The sequence below is a fragment of the Rattus rattus genome, chromosome X (assembly GCF_011064425.1).
Source record: "Rattus rattus isolate New Zealand chromosome X, Rrattus_CSIRO_v1, whole genome shotgun sequence".
NCBI classification, from domain to species: Eukaryota; Metazoa; Chordata; class Mammalia; order Rodentia; family Muridae; genus Rattus; species Rattus rattus.
The window spans coordinates 82,935,542-82,957,004 of record NC_046172.1 but is presented as its reverse complement, the minus strand read 5'-3'; the positions used below and the strand labels follow the sequence as shown (position 1 = coordinate 82,957,004).

The following is a 21,463-nucleotide window of genomic DNA, read 5'->3' as shown; positions in this document are numbered from 1 at the left end:
TAGCCAGAAGCTGGAAACAACCCAGATGTCCCTCAACAGAGGAATGGATACAGAAAATGTACATTTACACAATGGATCACTAATCCACTATTAAAAACAATGACTTCATGACATTCACAGGCAAATAGATGGAAATAGAAAATATCCTCCTGTGTGAGGTGACCCAGTCACAAAAGGGCACACATGGTATGTATAAACTAATAAGGGAATATTAGGAAAAAAGCTGAGAATGCCTACACGGACTACATGAAGCTCAAAAAGAAGGAAGATCAAAGTGTGGATACTTCCAAAACGATTTTAAGTAATATGGAAATCTAGTATGTGCTGTACTTGCCTATTGACACAGACTCTCTCTCTCTCTCTCTCTCTCTCTCTCTCTCTCTCTCTCTCTCTCTCTCTCTCTCTCTCTCTCTCTCTCTCTCTCTCTCTCTCTCTCTCTCTCTCTCTCTCTCCTCTCTCCCTCTCTCTCTCACCCCCCATCGTGTGTGTGTGTGTCTGTGTGTGTGTGTGTCTGTCTATGTTTGCATTTCTGTTCCAGATTTTATATATTGACTTCTTGCTCCTTCCCTGTAGTTATAACCATTGCTTAAGTTTAGATTCAAAGCATTCTAGGCTAAAAGCAGAGAGGTATACTTTGGCAGCAGCCATAGGATAGCAACAGTGATCCCCCAGTGTTAGGGACTGAAGTGGCTAGGTGAAGTAAAGGCCAATCTAATGGCAAGCACAGCATGTTTGAAATGGTTTAGGAGGAAAAAAAAAGAGCCAGCAGGTTGCTGTCCTGATCCAGACAAATTCATTTGCTGTTTCTGACTATTAGCAGCTGCTTCTTATCTGGGCTATTACTTTCTCTTTTATCTTTAATAATTTTGTTGTAAAACCTTAAATTACTAGTATTTCTTCCTTATTCTGCCACAATGAAGTTTTAATTTAAACTTTATGAAATGGTTTTATTTTTACATTGGAATCTCTACCTATGTTTAATACATTTTCCTACATTCATACATTTCTAGAAACTAGTAAAAGTTTTGGTCGCTACACATGAGATTACAGTGTACATTTTTGCAGTATTATTCAAAATTATTGTATTCATCTTATACATGTCATTGTAAATAACATGGGACTCCTGGCTCTTTAATTTGTGGCCTAAAAATTTAATGAGTCCTGCACAGTAGGCAATATCCAATTGTTTTTCAATAAATTGCTAGGTTTATGTTCTTGTATAAGATTTTATTTTTTGCTAGTGTTAAAATTCTCTATAGTACAAAACATTTTATTATCTTTTTTAATGGAGTAAACACATTTTTTATTGATATTTTCTTTGTTTACATTTTCAAATGTTATCCTCTTTACATGTTTCCCCTCCAGAAACCCCCTATCTCAACCCCCACCCCTTCCCTGGCTTCTGTGAGTATGCTTCCCAACCCATCCACTCCCTCCTGCCTCCCCTCCCTGGCATTCCCCACCCTAACATTCCCCTATACTGGAGAAATGAGCCTTCATAGGACCAAGGGCCTCTCCTCCCATTGATGCCAGACAAGGCCATCCTCTGCTAGATATACAACTGGAGCCATGGGTCCCTCCATGTGTACTCTTTGGATGGTGGTTAGTCCCGGGAACTCTGGGGGATCTGGTTGGTTGACATTATTGTTCTTCCTATGGGGTTGTAGTCCCCTTCTTTCTCTAACTCCTCCTTTGGGGACCCAGTTCTCAGTCCAGTGGTTGGCTGTGATCATCTGCCACTTTGTCAGGCTCTTGCATAGCCTCTCAGGAGAAAGCCATATCAGGCTCCTATCAACATGCACTTCTTGGCATCAGCAATAATGTCAGAGTTTGGTGACTGTATATGGGATGGATTCCTAGGTGTGGCAGTGTTTGGATGGCCTTTCCTTGGATGTATCTCTGTTCCACACTTTGTCTCCGTCTTCCAAACATTTTATTATTAAAGGATACTTCTTACAGGAGATGATTTCCATAGGTGCATCCTTATGCAAATACTTTTTTTTTTAAATTTAGTCTTTAAAACCTTACATTTCAAGCCATTTCTGCCATTTACAGTAATAGAGCACGTAGTGGAAATTTCTTGCATTGAATGGTTATATATTTAATGATACACACACACACACACACAATATTTAATGATACACACACACACACACACACACACACACACACACACACACACACCACACCACACCACCAAGAGGTGTGGGAGGGAGATAGCAGGAGAGAGAGAGGGAGAAAGAGGGTGGGGGGAGTGATTATCAAGAACTCAGTATTAAACTGTGTTCATCTGTTTAATATAAATTTAATCATTTATTAGTGAGCAATATTTAGGGTGAACTCAGGTGGTCATTATTCTCATTATATGTATTTGGTATCATTATGCTACCAGCTAGGAGTTTAGCCAAAATTTATTTGACACAAGGCAGAGTTATTGTATTTAGGAATACACACTGGAAGTCAAATTTTGTCTTTTGAATCTCTTGGTCTGACACACGCAGGCTTTGATATGGCTGTAATGTGCAGTAGCAATGAAACTAAGCCATGTTGTGCTTGCTTAGCCTTTTGGGCAGCTCATCTCAGGATTTGGGCTAAATAGTTCTTTTTTGAAGAATCCAGCTGTTTTGTTTGGGATCAGCTACTATTGACCAAGAATAAAATATTTCTTACATTTTATGTAGTCCAAGTCCTTACCTGCATTGGCTGTTTTGTTATCAGACAATATAGAAATGTTGACAGAAGTAAGAAGTTTGGAATTTTTAGCCACTGTGTACTTTACAATGGCATTTTTTTTCCTTTTCTTCTACTCTTTTGACAGCTGCCACTATCTATAAAAAGGGAAGAGGCGATTTATACAATAACCATTTTAGAATTTTATATATGCAGTCAGTTTTAATTCATGTGTGAAATGTATTCCTCTTTATTCGAGAATTCTGTATATATGAACTATACAAATATGTGGAAAGTCCTTGAGTTAAGAATGCACTTATCCTTAAATGAGTTAAAACTATGAAAATCATTGACATCTTGGATCTCCTACCATTGAGAAAGAATTGTCCTTTAGTGTTAGATTTTGAGGTTTAAAGGATATGCAAAGACGACTTTTGAAGTTTGCTATTGATAGATTTTCTCTTTTGTCCAATTTGGGGTTCATTTGTTGAACTATCACAGGGTGAATGTTTTATATGTTTTAGAAGAGTTGATTCAAACTATGCTAATAATCCATGGAGTTCTAAAGATATAGCCATCCTGAGACCTTTCCTATGGCGAGTATGACATTCTTATTCAGTAGGAATATGTATAGTTAGAATTCACATTGTAACTAAGTGATAGAAAAGAATAGAAGAATGAAGACATGGTGTCAGGTATTCTTCCAAAATACTGAGTGATGCAACAAGGAAGGATAATAGATTGAGAAGAAAAAGGTCAGGAGTTTATCCTTGAATAGAAACTTTATGCTTATTTAAATTCCATTCTTCTCATGTGTTTTTACATTTCCAAAGTAGTCTCAAATATTATTTTTCTGCTTTCAAATCAGAAGGCACCAGGAGACTAAACCTAAGTTTAAGAACAAAGAAGAAATGAAAAGTTTAGGTACTCTATTTTACCCTTGCAAAAAGATTTTCTAATGTCTCGATCACCTTTTAGCAGATTACATGGATGTAGCTTGGGAACTAAAGAAAATTACCGCTGAAAGATGAAATTGAGAGCTGTTGGAATCCAAATGGCAAAAGAAGAGACAATATAGCTCTACTTATTTCCCATTGAGCTCAGCCAGCAACAAACCAAATTGAAACACTCAATAACACTTTGATGTGCATAAAGCAAGAGAAGAATATTATCCAAAATTCAAAGTCAAGATTCATATGATTTTGGGGTGGGTTAGAATTCAGATTTTCAATTTACCTTAAGCTATTGAATCACAAGTGAATAATTACCAAACATATTCGAACCTAATAATGCTAGAAAAGTAGAAATTGGTTTCTACAATCCATTATGTTTATTTTCTTTTGTAATTATGTTATATAAAGACACATAGTAACATTATGGGAGAATATAAGAGGAGTAAAACAAAAGACTATTACTTTAGCATCAGATGTGCTGATCCCTGTAGGATTGACTCACTTAAAATCATGATGACTATTGATATGAGGTGTTATTTGAATACTTTTGAAAACTAGGTTTATTAATAAGCAATTATTAATAGGGTACGTCTAAACCTTGACTTACAAGGAAAGTGTTGAACATTTACTAACATTTTCAAAAGAGTTAATAAGAATAAATTAAACTTTTTTGGGAAGGAAAGTGATAAGGCCCTGGTCATTATGTCATATGTAAGCAAATGGCATTCTTCAGGATAAATCTGTCTGGGCATGTGGTTTTGTAAATAAGTTATTCTATTGCAATATTTCCACGCTCATTCATTTTATTATTTTTGTATGGCTACTTTGCACTGAAGTAGCTGAGTTGAGCATTTTGAACAAAAGCAAAGACAAAAAGAAGAAAAGGTTTACTCACTGTTGCTGCAGACATTTTGTGTTTTAGATATTGTGAAGGTTTTGCATGTGTACTCTCTTTATTTCTCTTAAGCTACATAAAAACCACATATCATTCCTATATGATAACAACTCACTAAACAATTTTTTTTACCTCTAGTGTTGCTAATGTTTCTCCTTAGTAAAGAGATTTCCACAGCACTAATGCCTTTTGCTTAGTCTGGAGTTTTCATGAAGTTGGAGTTGTGGTATATGGTTGGCTAGCCTGATGTCATTCTTTGTCTAGGTACTGATTGTACATGTTCCTTGTATGAGCATGTTGTGATACTCTCAACACACTCCCGCCTTCTCAGTGTGGATATTTTTGTGAGCCTTTAGATCCCTGATATTATGACCATTCTCTTTAAATTTGTTTATATAAGATTTGTTAATACAAACATCAGTATCACTTTGTCAGTTTTGATTAGGCAGAAATGAAAAACATAATTATGTGTCTAATATTTAACTTCCGCTGTAAGTAGATGAGAAAGAGAGAGGGAGAGGGAGAGGGAAAGGGAGATGGAGAGGAAGGGGGAGGGGGAGAGGGAGAGGAAGAGGGAGAAAGAAAGAAAAGAGAATATAGAATGCAGAGTGCCTCTTGTTGAAATCACTGGTTATTAAATTCAGAGATATATTTTATGAAATTGAGGATGCCACGTAAAGAAAAAAAGATTTTTTATCATTTAGTATTTATACATTTATGCTTTTGACAGTCCAATTGTTACCCACCTCCTAGTCTGCCCTCCCTCAGTTCCTCCTCCCCTTCTTCCTCCCCTCTGTCTCCAAGTGGATGTCCACATCCCTAGCCCAGCCAGGCCTCCCTACTCCCTGGGGCCTCAGGGTTTTAATGTATTTTCTCCCACTGAAATCAGGTTGTATATGTGTCAGGCGGCCTCTCACCAGCTCTTGTACGCTGCCTAATTGGTGGCTTAGTCTTTGAGAGATCTGAGGGGACCAGGTTAGATGAGACTGCTGGTCATCCTATCTGGTTGTTTGATTTTTAGTGCTCAACAAGACCCAACAATGTACTTTGGACATCAGGAAGAATTCTATTAGGAAATTTAAATCATAAGCCATGTAACTCCCTTCTGTTGCTTTTTACAGGTTTGTCTCTGGAAACTTTGTTTTCCAAAACTGTAAGACACTGGTATTGTTATATACTGAATACTTGGTTTCTTCCAAGATTCATTAGTTGAATTTCCCTGTGTGATGGGACCTGTGAAGAAGTAATCAATTTAAAGAATATGTAAAGATTTATCAGATGCTAGTAGTGTGTTGTGTGGTAGGGCTTACTCTCTGGCTTTGGCACACACTGAGGAAAAGCAAATAAGGGCACAGGAAGACGGCGACTTCTTAGATAAGAATCCTCAGAATGAAAACCACCTTGGTAACATCTTTGATTTTATTACTTCTTCCAGAATTTTGAAGAAGTTAATGTACATGTTGTTTAAAGCTATGTGGTCTACTTAATGTTGCCACACCTCTATTTACCTAATAAAAATAAATATCATGATTGATTGCTAGGTGCCTTTTTTAGTGGTATACATAGTTTTAGTTATATGTGTTCTATTAAATCTTGCTCAACCAAGGTAACTGAATTCCATATTAAGCTAAATTGAGTACAAGATTTGTAATAGTCTAAAATTGATCACAAAAAAAAAAAAATCAAAGCAGCTTGTGTATGAAGCTTGCCCAAACAATAATCTCTTCAAGAAATGTCTTCATAGCCTACAACTGCTAGAATTTAACATTATATTTTTCACATTTATATTTTTCCTGATAATCATATCTTTTTACATATTTTGTTCTTGTGGTTTATTACTTGAATTTTTGACTTTTGACATGAATCTTGCAGTTTAGCATAACAGGGTATTTTGAGTAGCTACAACAACCCGGAAAATTGGTTCATAGAAATCCAGGGAAAACATTTAAGTAGAGGGATAGACTCTAACTTGAATAATGCACTTAGCATAGGTCAAAAGTTAATGGGAAAAACTTCAACCTCATTTGTCAATTTCTACTTTGAAGTAAGAACCATGTTTTAGTTTGAGGTTTGAAATTACTAGCTGAACAAAGTTTATCTCTAAAACTGTAAGACATATTTATTTGTCCTTCCTAAAATATACAATATCTGCCAAGATATTGAGGCTGATTTGAAAATATACAACATTAGCTATGCATGTTGTTAAACATACTGTTCTGGTGACATTTAACTGTGTTCAGTAATTGGCTTAATGAACAGGTGTACAAGTATATTAGTTATGCAGATGTTAATTTGCAGTAACATGTGCTTGCTGATTTGGGGGGGTCTTGTATAAACTACAACTAGTAAGATTTGTTCCTTAATTAGGAAATCATTACGAAGTATGTGTGTGTGTTGTGTGATCCCCACCATTAGGACCATTAGTCTTGTTAATGTGCACTGAACTTCAGGAACACTCCTGATAATGCCATTCCTATTGCTTTAGATACTATGCAGGTGTCAGGATAAAATCCACTTTTCTGTAGGATGCCTCACTGTGCAGCTGCAGGCAGCAGGGAAAGGGGAAACTGTGCAGCTGTCCCATGTAGCATGGAAAAGCAAACTGGAATGTTGCATCAGCATTCCCTTTCACGTTTTCATAAACAAATTTGCTGCTCTACACAAAGATAGTTGAGCACAATTTAATACTTTGTTACTTGCCAAACTGAATGCACTTTACCTACATTGAAAAGATTATCATCTTTAGGATTGTTTGTGGTTCCTCCATTGTTTCTTCGGGATTTCCAAGGCTGTCAGTTTATGAACTGTTGAGACATATTGGAGCTTTTATATATTTTCTTCTGGATTTTTATGTCTATGTTGAAGACTAGAAAGCTGCTAAGGTTAATATAGTAAAGACACAGAGCTACCACCTTGAATGAACACATGCTATCTGTGGACCCATGCTAGGGCCACTTGAAGAAAGAACAAAAAATTATTTGGTATTGAAACATTAAAGAGCTCTTCATTCACATCCAAATAAATTTTAGTGGTTACAACTTTGTTATAATGTATTTTTTAAAGGCTGTGAGCATTAGACACATTTAGAATTGGATTAGTTAAAGACAAGTCCCATTCTGAGATCATGATAAAAGACAGTTTTGAGTACATGAGTGCTTTAAATTCTTGTCACTATTCTTTGTACTCTATCTAAGCCTCTACTTTTCATCCCTAATGAATACTGGGCTGTTGTTATCTGATTTTTTTTGTTTTTTTGTTTGTTTGTTTGCATGCTTGCTTGCTTGCCGTTTTTTTAAAACTCATTTTATATATTTGAATACACTGTAGCTATCTTGAGATACACCAGAAGGATGGTTGTCAACCACTATGTGTGGTTGTTGGGAATTGAACTCAGAACCCCTGGAAGAGCAATCAATGCTCTTAACTGCAGACAGTATTAGCCATTATTTTTAAAAACATGTCTATTTTGGGAATTATTTTACTTGCTATACTACTTTTATTCTCAAAATAGTGATGAAATGCTTACTGCTTTCTAAATCTCAGGTTTTTAGACCAGTTACACAATACACATAAAATAGCCAACAATTCCTAAAGAAACCATGAGCTATAGATACTTAAAATATCTAATTTTAATTTCAAACATTTTGTTCTTTTGAAAAACAAAAAGCTCAGACTAGATTTTAGTGAAAATAATAGTCAAATGTAAAGTTACTAATGAGCATTAGGTAAACCTGTATTAGGCAGGAGCCTATTAGTTTAAAAATAAGATAATATTCATATAATCTTCATCTGACAGCATTTCGTCCTGTATGTTTCTGTTTAATTAGTTTCTGGCAGTAGAGTTTAGGACTATTGAAGTGAGGAACATTCTCTTGACTACTTCTTTGAATGTATTATATTTTCTGGATTTGCGTTCAGAGGTAATTTTGATATAATTCACATTCTCTTTATTGACATCAGAAATGGCAATTGAGCTGTCATTTCTTTATGCAGTTGTCTAAAACTGAGTACTGCTTAAAATTAGAATAAATTGAAATGTTGACTCTTTCATAAGAAAGACATTTTACTTTCAGAAGGTCCTTTGAGGAACATTTATGTAGGTTTTTTAAAAATATACTAAAAGTCATTTTTCTTTCACCAATTCCAATGATTGTGTTTTGGCAACATTGCAAAGAATTTGACACCTGTCACAAAATTATAATTTTCAAGGGAATTATTATCTAGTCTCATTAGATTGTGTCTATTCTTTCATTGATTATTCTACTAAACTTTATAATATTTAAGATTTGTTCTGTAGTTAATTTATTTCATGTGTTACTTGTCTGCTAAGATAACCAAATTTGCATATCTTACGTCTTACACCATTAATGATAGACCCTATGGATTTGCAACATTTTCATGCATGCTTTGGAATACTGCAAAAGATTCACAAATGCTCAGATCTCTCCTTGGCAATGATATAGTATGAGTGTTTCTTGTTCTCTATTAAAAAAACCTAATATGTGAGGTCTTTAGCCAATATTAAATAAATTGAAATAATAGAAATCATTATCACCTCAAAGTAAACTTCATTTTATTTGCCAGTGATAAGAAAAAAAGAGCATGTTAATCAGTTTTAAGCATCAATGAGGAAATTTAGCAGCATGAGTTTGAGTGTGAGAATACCCACTTGATTGAAAAAGAAAGTCTAGTCTGTCTAACATAATTTAGTGGTCCCATTGCCTACAACTTAGTATTCATCATGGAAGAAGTAAACTAACAATATTTGAACACAATTGCTGCAAGACTTTTGTGCAGATGGTACTTGGAGAGTTCATGTTTCATTATCTTAGCGAACAGCCAAAGGTTTGACACTAGTGTCTTGCAAGAGTGAATAGGGGCAAACACTTCTACTCCTTGATACTGCAAACCTTACTGCTTCAATCCTTTCAACCGTTTGGAGAAACAATAAATATAGTGTTCTGAGCAAACCATCCTCTTCAAGGATATGTAATATGTATATGCATATAGGTGGTACTCTTGTACAACTTACAAATGCTTTAACCAAGTTTTTAAAAAGATTTATTTATTTTATATGAATACAATGTCACTGTCATCATGACACATCAGAAGAGGGCATCAGATCTCATTACAGCTGGTTTCAAGGCACCATGTGGTTGCTGGGAATTGAACTCAAGACCTCTAGAAGAGCAGACAGTGCTCTTAACCACTGAGCCATCTCTCTGGCCCATAACCAATTCTTCAAACAAGATTCAATGGGGAGTTTTACTGCTACAACCTGTTTAACCGCTACAGTTACCTTGGGTGCTTTAAAGCAGTTTCACTGAAAATAATAAATGTCTAAATATTAGCATGTTTTAGGAGAAAAAGCATGTCTTCCTTTTTCCTCAATTAGTCCAAATTAGTGAGATTTTTACTTTTATGTTTAATTCCAGGGCTGCTCCGGTTACCTGTAAAAGAGTAATAAATGCTACACATTAGTGAAAAAGCAGCAATTGATTTTTAGTTCTATTTGCCTTATCTGTTCTGCTTAAGTGCTGATATTTAATTTGTAGGGAAACCTCTAAGTAGGTCTATATTTTTATGTTTCTCCTCTTCCCTGAGCTAATGAAATAAACACATTTATTGATTTCAGAATCACCTTTATTAATGTAGTTAACATGCCTTACTAATGTTATTTCATGTACTTGGATTAGAACCATAATTGTTTATGAATCCACATTTTTCTTTCAGGCCAAAGGCATGCAGAGACTTCAGAAGAAAATAGGATTGGGCCTCAAAAGAAGAAAATGAAGGAATTAAGAATTTTGGATACCAAAACAGCCCAGAATCTGTGTATGTAATATGTTCTGCATAGGCACGGTGGTGATAGCTAATTCAATGTAATCAATCTTACAGCTTTGACCAGACTGACTGCTACAAAGAAAATCCTATTTAAATGTAATCCAGTTTTCCTTATGCCAGCTAACCAATTGAAGAGAATAATAGTTGAAAATCATTTAACCTGCTAGAACCTATGATTTGTCGAGCTTTGGAATGCATTGTTAGTAAAACTTCTATAGTGAACGTAATGAAATATAATATAAGTATTGAAAATATACTGTTAAGGTTTTCCATTATCTTACTGAGTAGGACTGGGATTCATATGTTTAGAAGTAATTCCTTGTCAGTTTGGACAATTCCTTTAATTGCTATTCTTTTGTTTAAAATAATTGTAATGCGATCTAGTTAAATTGTTAGCCACTGCATGTTAAAACTGGTTGCTGATCCTTGAAGCCTTTAACTAAGCAGTGAGCCATTAAATGTATATTGGTATTGTAGCTGGATAGTTAAATTCATGGCCATTTAAAAAAACCCTCTAAGTTTTACTTTGACATACTTTCTCTTCTAAATTGGATTTAGAATATCTTTTATCACTACAGAAGGGTGCTTACATACTGATGGTAATAAAACACTCTTTTGTGAGAAACTTTAACACACCCTACACTTCTAATTGTACACAGAATACCATGGTAGGCATTTGACAATTCTGCTATCAGGCAAAGTAGAACTCATACAACTGGTCTACTAATAACTATCGCAAGTTTGTGCACTGCTTCAGTGATTCCCCATAGAATTTATTTCAGTAATTTTTTTAACTACACAGTGTGATCATATTATCTAGTTAATATTTGACCATGAGATTTATTTTAATTTTAGAATTCTTATTCAATCCCTGTGTTTAGGTAACCATTTAACTAGATATGAATATTAATTTTGATACCAGTGCAATCAGGTAGAACTTTTTATAAAAATTCACTGATAGGTTTTTTTTTTTTAGGTTCTACCTCTTAGAGCATATATATATATATATATATATATATATATATATATATATATATTCTTTTAAAATGTGGGTTTAATGAATAATGGTACAGAATTTATTTAAAAATAGTGTCTATGTAATCGTAATGTATTCTAGGTAATACTAGCTGGATATTTTTCCAACATGACATAAAATCTAGCCAATGAAATAAAGGCTAACAAGGAAATGATGTTTACTTTATTGTCATTCCTGATAAATACTATGTTGGATATATCTGAAAATTTGACATTAAAATCTAGGTTGAAAGAAAAAGAAAAAAATCTAGATTGAAATAGAAGGACAACTTTAATCAATTTTTGGTCGGTCAATATGTATTAGCTTAATATAAGTGATTATGCATAGTTATGAGAGATCTAAGTAGGAATTTTATTTGTATATATGTATACTTGAGCTGGATATACTATAACCTATGAGAAAATAGATTATTTTGACTATATGGAAAAAATACTCCATCAAATAGAAGCAGCCTGTAATTCTATAAGTTAGTAGATAACTGACATATTTTGAGTCTATAAAGTGGTAATCAGATATGTATTAGAACTCTTAGAATTTTGTTACCATTCTATCTTTAATAAATTCCAATTTTATTTTAGCTATCTTCCTTGGATCTTACCGCATGCCTTATGAGGAAATAAAGAACATTATTTTGGAGGTTAATGAAGAGTTGCTCAGCGAGGCCCTAATTCAGGTATATTAGATAGTTTTAGTTTTAAAATCATGTTGATAGAAATTTTGGGAGTGTCTCTTCTCAATGATGCTATGAAAAATGCTATTTATGTTATGAGCAAGTCATATTTCTATGGATGATTTATCATCAAGTTTGATGGAGGTATCACAGTTTGCTCATGTAGGTTTCAATGTGGACATGCTTATTTCCAATAGGATTAAGGCTTGATTGGTTTATGGTGACTTTTTACTATGATGATGTACCTTTATGTATTAGTAGTAGACATTCTCAAAATCCTCTTCTGGAAAAGTATAAACATTAACAAGGTTTCCTTTACTGCTTTCAAATTCTTGTGGGTAACAAGCATGTCCATGGTTCCTTTGCTTGAAATGAGGACCCAATCCACATTCATCCTGGTAGGTGCTCGCATGCACACACGCACACGTGCGCGCGCGCGCAAACACACACACACACACCACCACCACCACCACCACCACCACCATCATAATGTAATAAATATAAAAATAAGAATGTATAAAATTGGTGAGACAGACAACGAGAAATAAACAGACACACAGATGTTTTTAAAAGGAAAAGATAAAGCGTGTATAGTAGCACAGACTTCGATGAGGCAGGTCAAAGTCAACCTTCACACAGCATGTAGGAAAATTCTGGAAGCACCAACTTGTTAAGCAGGATTTCAATTTAATTTTTTCCACACGTTCTCATAATGTAAGGCAAGTTATAATGTAACAATTTTAAATTGTACTATTTTGACTTAGTGTAGACCACATCAAATTAGGAAATTTATTGAACAGCAGCATAAGTTCTTTAAACCTGATTTTAAAAATAATCTTTTTTTTTAAAATTATACTGGAAAGGGCATTCATCAACTTGATGGTTCATATTTGTAGAAGTTTTTCATTTGCTAAGTTACATAGAGGAAAACTATAATGTTCTAATAAAGAGAAGTATGACTACACTGATTGACTTCCAATCAATGATCCTATCTGACTATAATTTCATTACATAGGAAATATTTAAAAGCTTTCATTATTGAAGTCTCACAAGTTTACCTGCCTTGCCTTAACATATTTGAAAACAGAATATCACAATCCAACAAAAGAGTGGTAACTACTCACATTTACTGTGCTTTGTTCATTTCAATTATTGTGCAGAACTCCTAGTTCAGATGAGCACAGGCTAGAGGGATCAGCTTCTCCCAGGAGCTGGGTTTCCAGACAGTTACAGACTACCCTGAGTATGTTCTGGGAGCTGAACTCTGAGAACAGCACTCTCTCATCTCCTGACCCAGCTCTCTAGCCTAAGTCTTCTGTGTTTTCTTGGTTTCTATTTGATAAGAATTTGTGGAAAAGCCAGATTGCTAATTGTCCAATAGTGAACCAGTTTGTCTCCTTTCCTGTCCTGGTCCATCTAAACTGATTCTCTCTCTCTTATTTTAAAAATATATATCAATTGAAGAGTTCTTTATTCTTATAATTTTGACTCATTTTAATTTAGTTAAATTATTGATTCTCTCTTATTTAAGAAGTATGATTGGAATATGCATCTGAGATTTTAAGGTTAATACTAGCTTTACCTGGATGAGTCATATGTCTAAAGATACTCTGGAAGGAAGATGCTCCTCGGGTGAAGTGATTATAGTCTTGCCGCTCCCCCAAAACTCCCCCAAAAGATTGTTTTTCTTGTGCCAAAAAGATATTCCGAGGACTTGCAAACTACATATGTTTGCTTCAATGATGCGAGAGTAACATCAATTTGCCATTCACATGAAGTGTTTACCATTTCTGTCTAATTACCATGTAGCACATCGATAATGCACAGCATTAAATATGTATCATCAGATTAACTTTGTTGTAAGTTCTGTTTGATTACAGTGCTACACTCCATCTATGCATAATCACAGTTTGTTGCTCATGCAGCGTGGTTGTCTCCTCGTGGCAACAAAAACAACAAAAAACAATTAAGGACAAATCATTTCCAAGGAATGTGAATTAACACTGGTGTTACCTCTCCTACCAGGGGTCAATAAACAATTCCTCACTAGACAAGTAGAAGACTGTGCTTATTTGAAAGGATAAATGACCTGTTTTTTTTTTAAACTACTTTTATTTAGTCAAAAAACCTGCTTTTATTTAGATGACTAGTGTTTAGCCTGTAAATTGTTGAAAATAATGTTTCAATGTTAGACACAGATATATAACATTGAAAAAGAAATAAAAGCAGCAGTTTTAAAATTGTTAAACATTTAGAGAAATTTTTCTGGAAAATTAAAGTATGCATTATTCGAGATAATTGGTGCTTACAAATAATCGTTATATGCTAGTAAAATATTTATAGAGAAATTATATTTGTCAGGCATTTTAAAATAAGATTTACATAGAAGGAGGGCAAATGGTGTAGAAAAATTCTCAAAGATATTTTAATTCAGTACAACTGGAAAGGACTCTGCAGGTTCTGAAAATGGTAGTGTAAAATAGTGCAACTTCCTTTGAATGTAGTTCTAATTAACATGTTGCATTTCATTTAATTAAAAATACAGACAATAGATCAAAGCAGTAAAAAACAGTACTTACACATAACAGTAATAGAAGTGATAAATATTTTCTTTTTTTCATTCCTGTCGTGGCAGATAGCAACAAACATTGTTTATACTCATTATTCTTTCAGAATTAAAGTATCTATTAGATCTGCCACTAGATCTCACATCTATTATTATATACAACTTACTTTGATAAATATGTTGACAGGTATTTCAGTATAATTAGTTTAATTTATATTGAAATGCATTTGATTTTATTCTGAGAAATTATTCCAACATGAAAGAAGTCCATAGGACTACCAGTAAAGACGGAACCAGATAGATATGCTTCCAGGGGTACTGTGATTATGGTAATTTTTGTGGAACAAATTCACCTTGAACTAGACTTTAAAGTATTACCAGGAAGTGAATGGTGGGCAAATATTTGAGGAATATGAAGAACAATATCTTTTATAATTCAGACATATTTCTGCATTAGCATAGGATAGTGGTGAGCAATCATATGGGAAGTAATTAGTTAATTGTTTGGGGTCCTATTATACAAACAGAGATCACAATCTAATGACTGATGGTCTTCCTCAAATGTCAAATTATTGAATATGGGCAACATTCAATTAATGTAGTTACTGTCTGTCTGTCTGTCTATCTATCTATCACCTATCTCTATCTCAAATGTTTTCTATTAATAGAAGAAAAAGGAAAATCCAAAGTACTTTTTAAAACACAAAATAAAGAATGCCCTGAACTATACAGGCATTAATCGGGGGTGTAGGGGGGGATAATATAGATTTAAAAAATATATTCATTGGAAATTTTTGGTTATAACATGGTTGTAACATTTGGATATTTAAAAATTGATAAACTAGGTAGAAAAAAATCTAGGACACAGTAGGGAACAACTACTGGCATTATTATACTATAATGTGTTTCAATGGTAGAATTGAGGGCAGTACAGAAAACAAGATCAGAGGGTCATGTGTGAAGCACTGATTCTTAAAGTATGAAAACTGTTGAAATTCTTGAGGCTTCCAGTGATAGAAAAGTGACGAATGGAAGGTCCAGGAATGCATTTTTGTAGACCACCTATGGTAAGGCAATGGGTGGTGATAGCGAAATCAGAGTGAAAGTAATATGAGTAATATGCACGTCAAGCCAGGATAAATTACAATGTAGACATCATAGACCTGTAAGGAGAGACTGCAATCAGAGAGTGAAATACCTTTTACATTTATTTTTAAGTAATACACTGGAATGTAAAATCGCTCATTTTACTAGAGTACTATTTCATTTTGTCTTATACACACACACACACACACACACACACACACACACACATTTTTAGCCATTCATCACATGATTATAATAAAAACTTTCAAACTTTGTTCTTGTCATTATTAACAGTACATTAGTGTCACCTACAGCGCCTCTATTGCATACAGCTTCTTTTAATATCTACAGTTGTGGTTACATCTAGTACTGGTTGTTTTATAGGTCACCCTTAACGTATGCTGAAGAGTAGACTCATGTACTTTTTAAGCAGTTGTTTTGTTTATTTACAGTATTCTGCCCTCAACCTCCCTTCATTTATGAAAAAATGTACACTTAATGCCTCAGGTAAAATGCAGCTCTATAACACTTCATAACTTCATAATTCTGCTCACCCCCTACTTATAACTTCCTATAATTCTGGCTGCCTTATGATTCTGAAACCCAGTTGAAAATCTAAGACCTCAATTCATGCAAGACATAAAAGCCACACCTTTCCACATGATTGTTTACTCAAATGCGATTTTTACATCTCAAAATAGAGTACATGATCTATATAACTCATTCTTGACTACTGACAAAATGATTAGATAGAAGCAAAGGTCATTCCATCTATCCCCTGGATTCCAGGCAGTGCTACACCAAAGTCATCAAAAATAAATGGGTATCTATTGATTCTGCAAGAAAAGAGATTGTTCAACTTCCCTCAATTAACCAGTTGTAGTGTATAATTATTCTTACAGTCAGGAAGTTCATGCATGTGTAATAGTAGAGCTCGTTTTTGTCTCTTCAATCCATCTTTGTAAGTATTGATCTATTACGTGGCTATCGACCATCTGTATTTTATTCAGGTTTGTGAGTCGGCATGTGTTTGTGTACTTTATGAGAGTTGATAGCTTTAGAAGACTCCAGGTATATCAATTAAGGCTCTAAAGTCATTAGGATTGTAAAATTTTAGAACATTTTCCCCCTGAACTAGCCATTGGAACTGTTCATATTTATTTTCTTGATTCTTTAAGGAAAGCAAAACATTAGAATACAATTGACAGGAACAATTTTAATACATTTCTTTGGTATTTCTCATCACAGAGGAATAAGTATTTATGATGCTTCTGCAGCACATTGATATTTTTATTCCTTGGTTGTTATTGTTTTCATCTTTTTGCTTCTAACTTTTCTATTAGATGGGATTTTTTTATTAACTTGAGTATTTCTTATTTACATTTCGAGTGTTATTCCTTTCCCGGTTTTCGAACAAACATCCCCTAATCCGTCCCCTCCCTTCTTTATGGTGTTTCCCCTCCCATCCTCCACCATTGCCGCCCTCCCCCAACAATCACGTTCACTGGGGTTCAGTCTTAGGGACCAAGGGCTTCCCCCCCACTGGTTCTCTTACTAGGATATTCAATGCTTCCTATGAGGTCAGAGTCCAGGGTCAGTCCATGTATAGTCTTTAGGTAGTGGCTTAGTCCCTGGAAGCTCTGGTTGCTTGGCATTGTTGTTCATAAGGGGTCTTGAGCCCCTTCAAGCTCTTCCAGTTCTTTCTCTGATTCCTTCAACGGGGGTCCCGTTCTCAGTTCAGTGGTTTGCTGCTGGCATTCACCTCTGTTTTTGCTGTATTCTGGCTGTGTCTCTCAGGAGAGATCTACATCCGGCTCCTCTCTGCCTGCACTTCTTTGCTTCATCCATCTTGTCAAATTGGATGGCTGTATATGTATGGGCCACATGTGGGGCAGGCTCTGAATGGTGTTCCTTCTCTGTCTGTTTTAATCTTTTGCCTCTCTATTCCCTGCCAAAGGGTATTAGATGGGATTTTAAAATGCATTCTCTTGTCTGTTGTGACAGCAGTCTTGTTTTTGAGCATTGTGTACTAATTTCAGTCTATTGTTAAACTGAATCTAATCCAAGCAAATATTGTGCCTGCTCATTTTCATTTTTTTCTATGTTGAATTTTTTGAAGAATTACCAGTATTTCATTTGTTACTGACACTGGTTGTGTTCTTATTTACAAGGAAAGAAAGGGTAGCTATAAGAAATTAGTGTTTGCTTATACCATTAAGTGTGAAAAAATTTCCCTTCTTAAAATTTGAATAAAAGCAATGTTTTGCTCATAGTTGTGTAAAAGGTTGCTTCATATTATTGTGTTCTTGATATCTTGTGCAATTGTAACAAAAAATAGTCCTTTCACTTGAGAAACTAGGTGAACAGAGTGTAAAATGGATTAAAACATAAAGAAGATTTGATTAACAGAGTATTTGGCAATGTATAACACTTGATTGCACTTCAGAAAGCATTTTGTTATATTCCAAGGATGGCAGTCAGAAATTTCTTATACATCAGATCAAATCTTAAAATAGCTTTCTTCAGTTTTATGTGATTCTGTATTTTCAAAGCAAAATAGAATTTACCAAGTCATCATATTTCATAAAGGTATATGATAATTCTATTAGAAGTTATTTAAGATAATATGGTTAGCATACTGTATTACAATGTATTGTAGTGTAACATATAATATAAAAATATCTTAACTATTCTATTTCAGTATTAAAGATGAGCAGTCAAGAAGGAAAGATAAGTTAACTCTCCAAGAAACAGTTAAATCTGTGGTTGACATACTGACTCACTTTTTATATATTCATTTTAGCTTCATAACTAAAATAAATTCTTTTTAAAGCCTTTTAGTTAGTGAATACAGATCAGGCGTATGTCTTACTTTGATTCTTATATTGTGAGCATTGAATTGTGGGATTCAATCCTATAGATGTAGCGTAGCAGCACTCACAGCCAGTTTCGATCTTAGTTTTTGTCCAATGACTATAGTAGATTCATAACTATCCCCAGTTTTAAAGCATTGTTTTATGAATCAATTTCCTTTTGATAGAAAAGTAGTCACATTTTAGAATTTGATATATACAATTAATTCCTCTTTTCTAAGTTTATCACAAACTCAATGACTTAAGTTTTACATATTTGATTACTATGGATCACGATCCAAACCATAACTTTATGAAATCTGTTTCTGTTTCTTACTGTTTGCATTAGAAGCCCCAAATCATCTTAGTTTTGAAAACATCTAATAGTATTTCTGTGAATTAGTGTTTTCTCTTTTATCACATTGTAGTCCATTTTGTGCTTTTTATCTAGAACTTAGTAGACATGCTCAATTTCTTCTTGGTTACCTTTAAAGTGTGGCAGGTAAGTTAAATAATATCACACAGTCAATCTGGAATCAAAACTTAGTTTATATGATTAACTCATTGATTTTTTTTAACATGCCATTGTTTACCTACCACTCGCCCTATTGTGGTATATAGGGAAGTGACTGATTTGATTTCACTGTTGGAAAGGAATAACATGTGTCTACTAATGCCTTCTTGTCTAAATATGTTATACAATATCTCATCAGAAATCAGAATTTATACTTACTTTTTAAGCTATCATCTTTAACATATGATATACAGATTTATTAACATTTATTGTGCTAGTTAATAAGGAATGAAGACCTAGTATTACTAAATGCAATAAGAGAAATACTGAATTCTATCTCTCCATAAATATTTTTTGGTATGTTGAAAGTATTGTTTTGCTATTACTATAGTCATTATTTATTTTATTTTAAATGAAGGATTCATCATGACAAACTCATCTTAGGAAATAATATGACCACTCAGTTCTGTGAAAAATATGAGTAAACATTTTTGTCTTCTTTTTATAATTTTTCTTCATAATATATATATATATATTGCAGAAAAATTATAAAATATAATTAGCATATGTATATATGCTTTCATGCTTAACCATTTGGATTTGGATAACAACATATAAATATCTTTCTTCTAAATCTACTTATCAGTTTATATGACACAATGTATTCATATTTATTTTTATCTGCTTATTTTCTACCATGCTATTATTTCCTAATCAGAATATTTTTAATTTATTATTCAATAAGATGTTGATAGTACAACTGTATCAATATCTTTGCTGTTTTGTTTATTTTATATAATTCCTTTAGAATCAGTCAGTTATAGTTCAGTATATTGCTACTATGATAATTGTAATTACACAAGAAGAAGATATTTTTGGTTGTTGAGAAATTACAGTGCTTCAAGCAGCATTTATTTGCTGTCCTAAATATATGAAGAATATTTGAGGTATTATAGTGCAGGTAGTAAACAGGAAATACGTAATATAAAAATTGCCTAGAACACATGAGCACAGGCCAAAATTTCCTAAACAGAACACCTTATGCTTATGCTCTAAGATCAACAATCAACAAATGAGACCTCATAAAACTACAAAGCTTCTGTAAGGCAAAGGACACTTTCATTAGAACAAAAGGCAATCAGCAGATTGGGAAAAGATCTTTACCAATCCTACATCTGATAGAGGGCTAAAATATATCCAAAATATACAAAGAACTAAGAAGTTAGACTGCAGAGAGCCAAATAACTCTATTAAATAATGGGGTACAGAGCTAAACAAAGCATTCTCAGCTGAGGAATCTCAAATGGCCATGAAGGACTTAAAAAATATTCAACATCCTTAGTCATCAGGGAAATGTAAATCAAAAAGACCCTGAAATTCCACATCACACCAATCAGAATGGATAAGATCAAAAACTCAGGTGACAGCAGATGCTGGCGAAGATGGGGAGAAAGAGGAACACTCCTCCATTGTTGGTAGGATTGCAAACTGGTACAACCTCTGTGGAAATCAGTCTGGAGATAACTCAGAAAATTGGACATTGCACTAACCGAAGACCCAGGTATACCATTCCTGGGCACACACCCAAATGATGTTCCAACATACAACAAAGATACATGCTCTACTATGTATATAGCAGCCTTATTTATAATATCCAGATGTTGGAAAGAACCCAAATGTCCTTGAACAGAGGATCCAGAAAATGTGGTACATTTACACAATGGAGTACTACTCAGCTATTAAAATCAATGACTTCATGATATTCTTAGGCACATGAATGGAACTAGAAAATATCATCCTGAGTGAGGTAACCCAGGCGCAATAGAACATACATGGTAAGTACTCACTGATAGTGGATATTAGCCCAAAAGCTCACAATGTCCATGATATAAACCTCAGACCATATGGAGTTTAGGAGGAAGGAAGACCAGGGTATGGATGATTAAGTTCTAAATTGAAGGGGATCACGGTGATCAAGGGAGGTGGAGGCAGGGGGACCTATGGGAGTGAGAGAGGTGTGGGAGGAAATAAGAGAGACAGTGTCAGCTATTGGAGGGGATAGAAGAGGGATACAAAGGGTCAAGAAATGGAATGAAAATATGTAGCAAATGGGAAATGAGAAACTAGTGTTAACCCCTGGAGGGTCTAGATGCCAGGGTAGCTATAGGCTCCCAGGACCCAAAGCAATGGCCTTAGAGGATATGTGCATTTCAGGGGAAATAGAACCTGTAGAGAGCACCTTCAGTATATAGGTAAAACCCCTGGCTAGGGATGGGCTTACCCACCCATCTCAAAGTTTTTAACCCAGAAATGTTCCTGTCCAAAGGAAAAAACAGGGACAAAAATTGAACAGAGTCTGAATGAAGGGCCATCCAGG

At 34.3% G+C, this 21,463-nt stretch overlaps 1 protein-coding gene across 1 annotated transcript in view; it reads left to right on the top strand.

The window, feature by feature from the left end:
• The window catches only part of Diaph2 (diaphanous related formin 2), a 186,704-nt gene that overhangs the window by 137,162 nt on the left and 28,079 nt on the right, over positions 1 to 21,463 (top strand). Inside the window, exons 15-16 of the mRNA XM_032889437.1 lie at positions 10,252 to 10,353; positions 11,977 to 12,071. Coding sequence (XP_032745328.1) covers positions 10,252 to 10,353; positions 11,977 to 12,071 — 197 coding nt within the window. The remainder of the gene's footprint in view (positions 1 to 10,251; positions 10,354 to 11,976; positions 12,072 to 21,463) is intronic.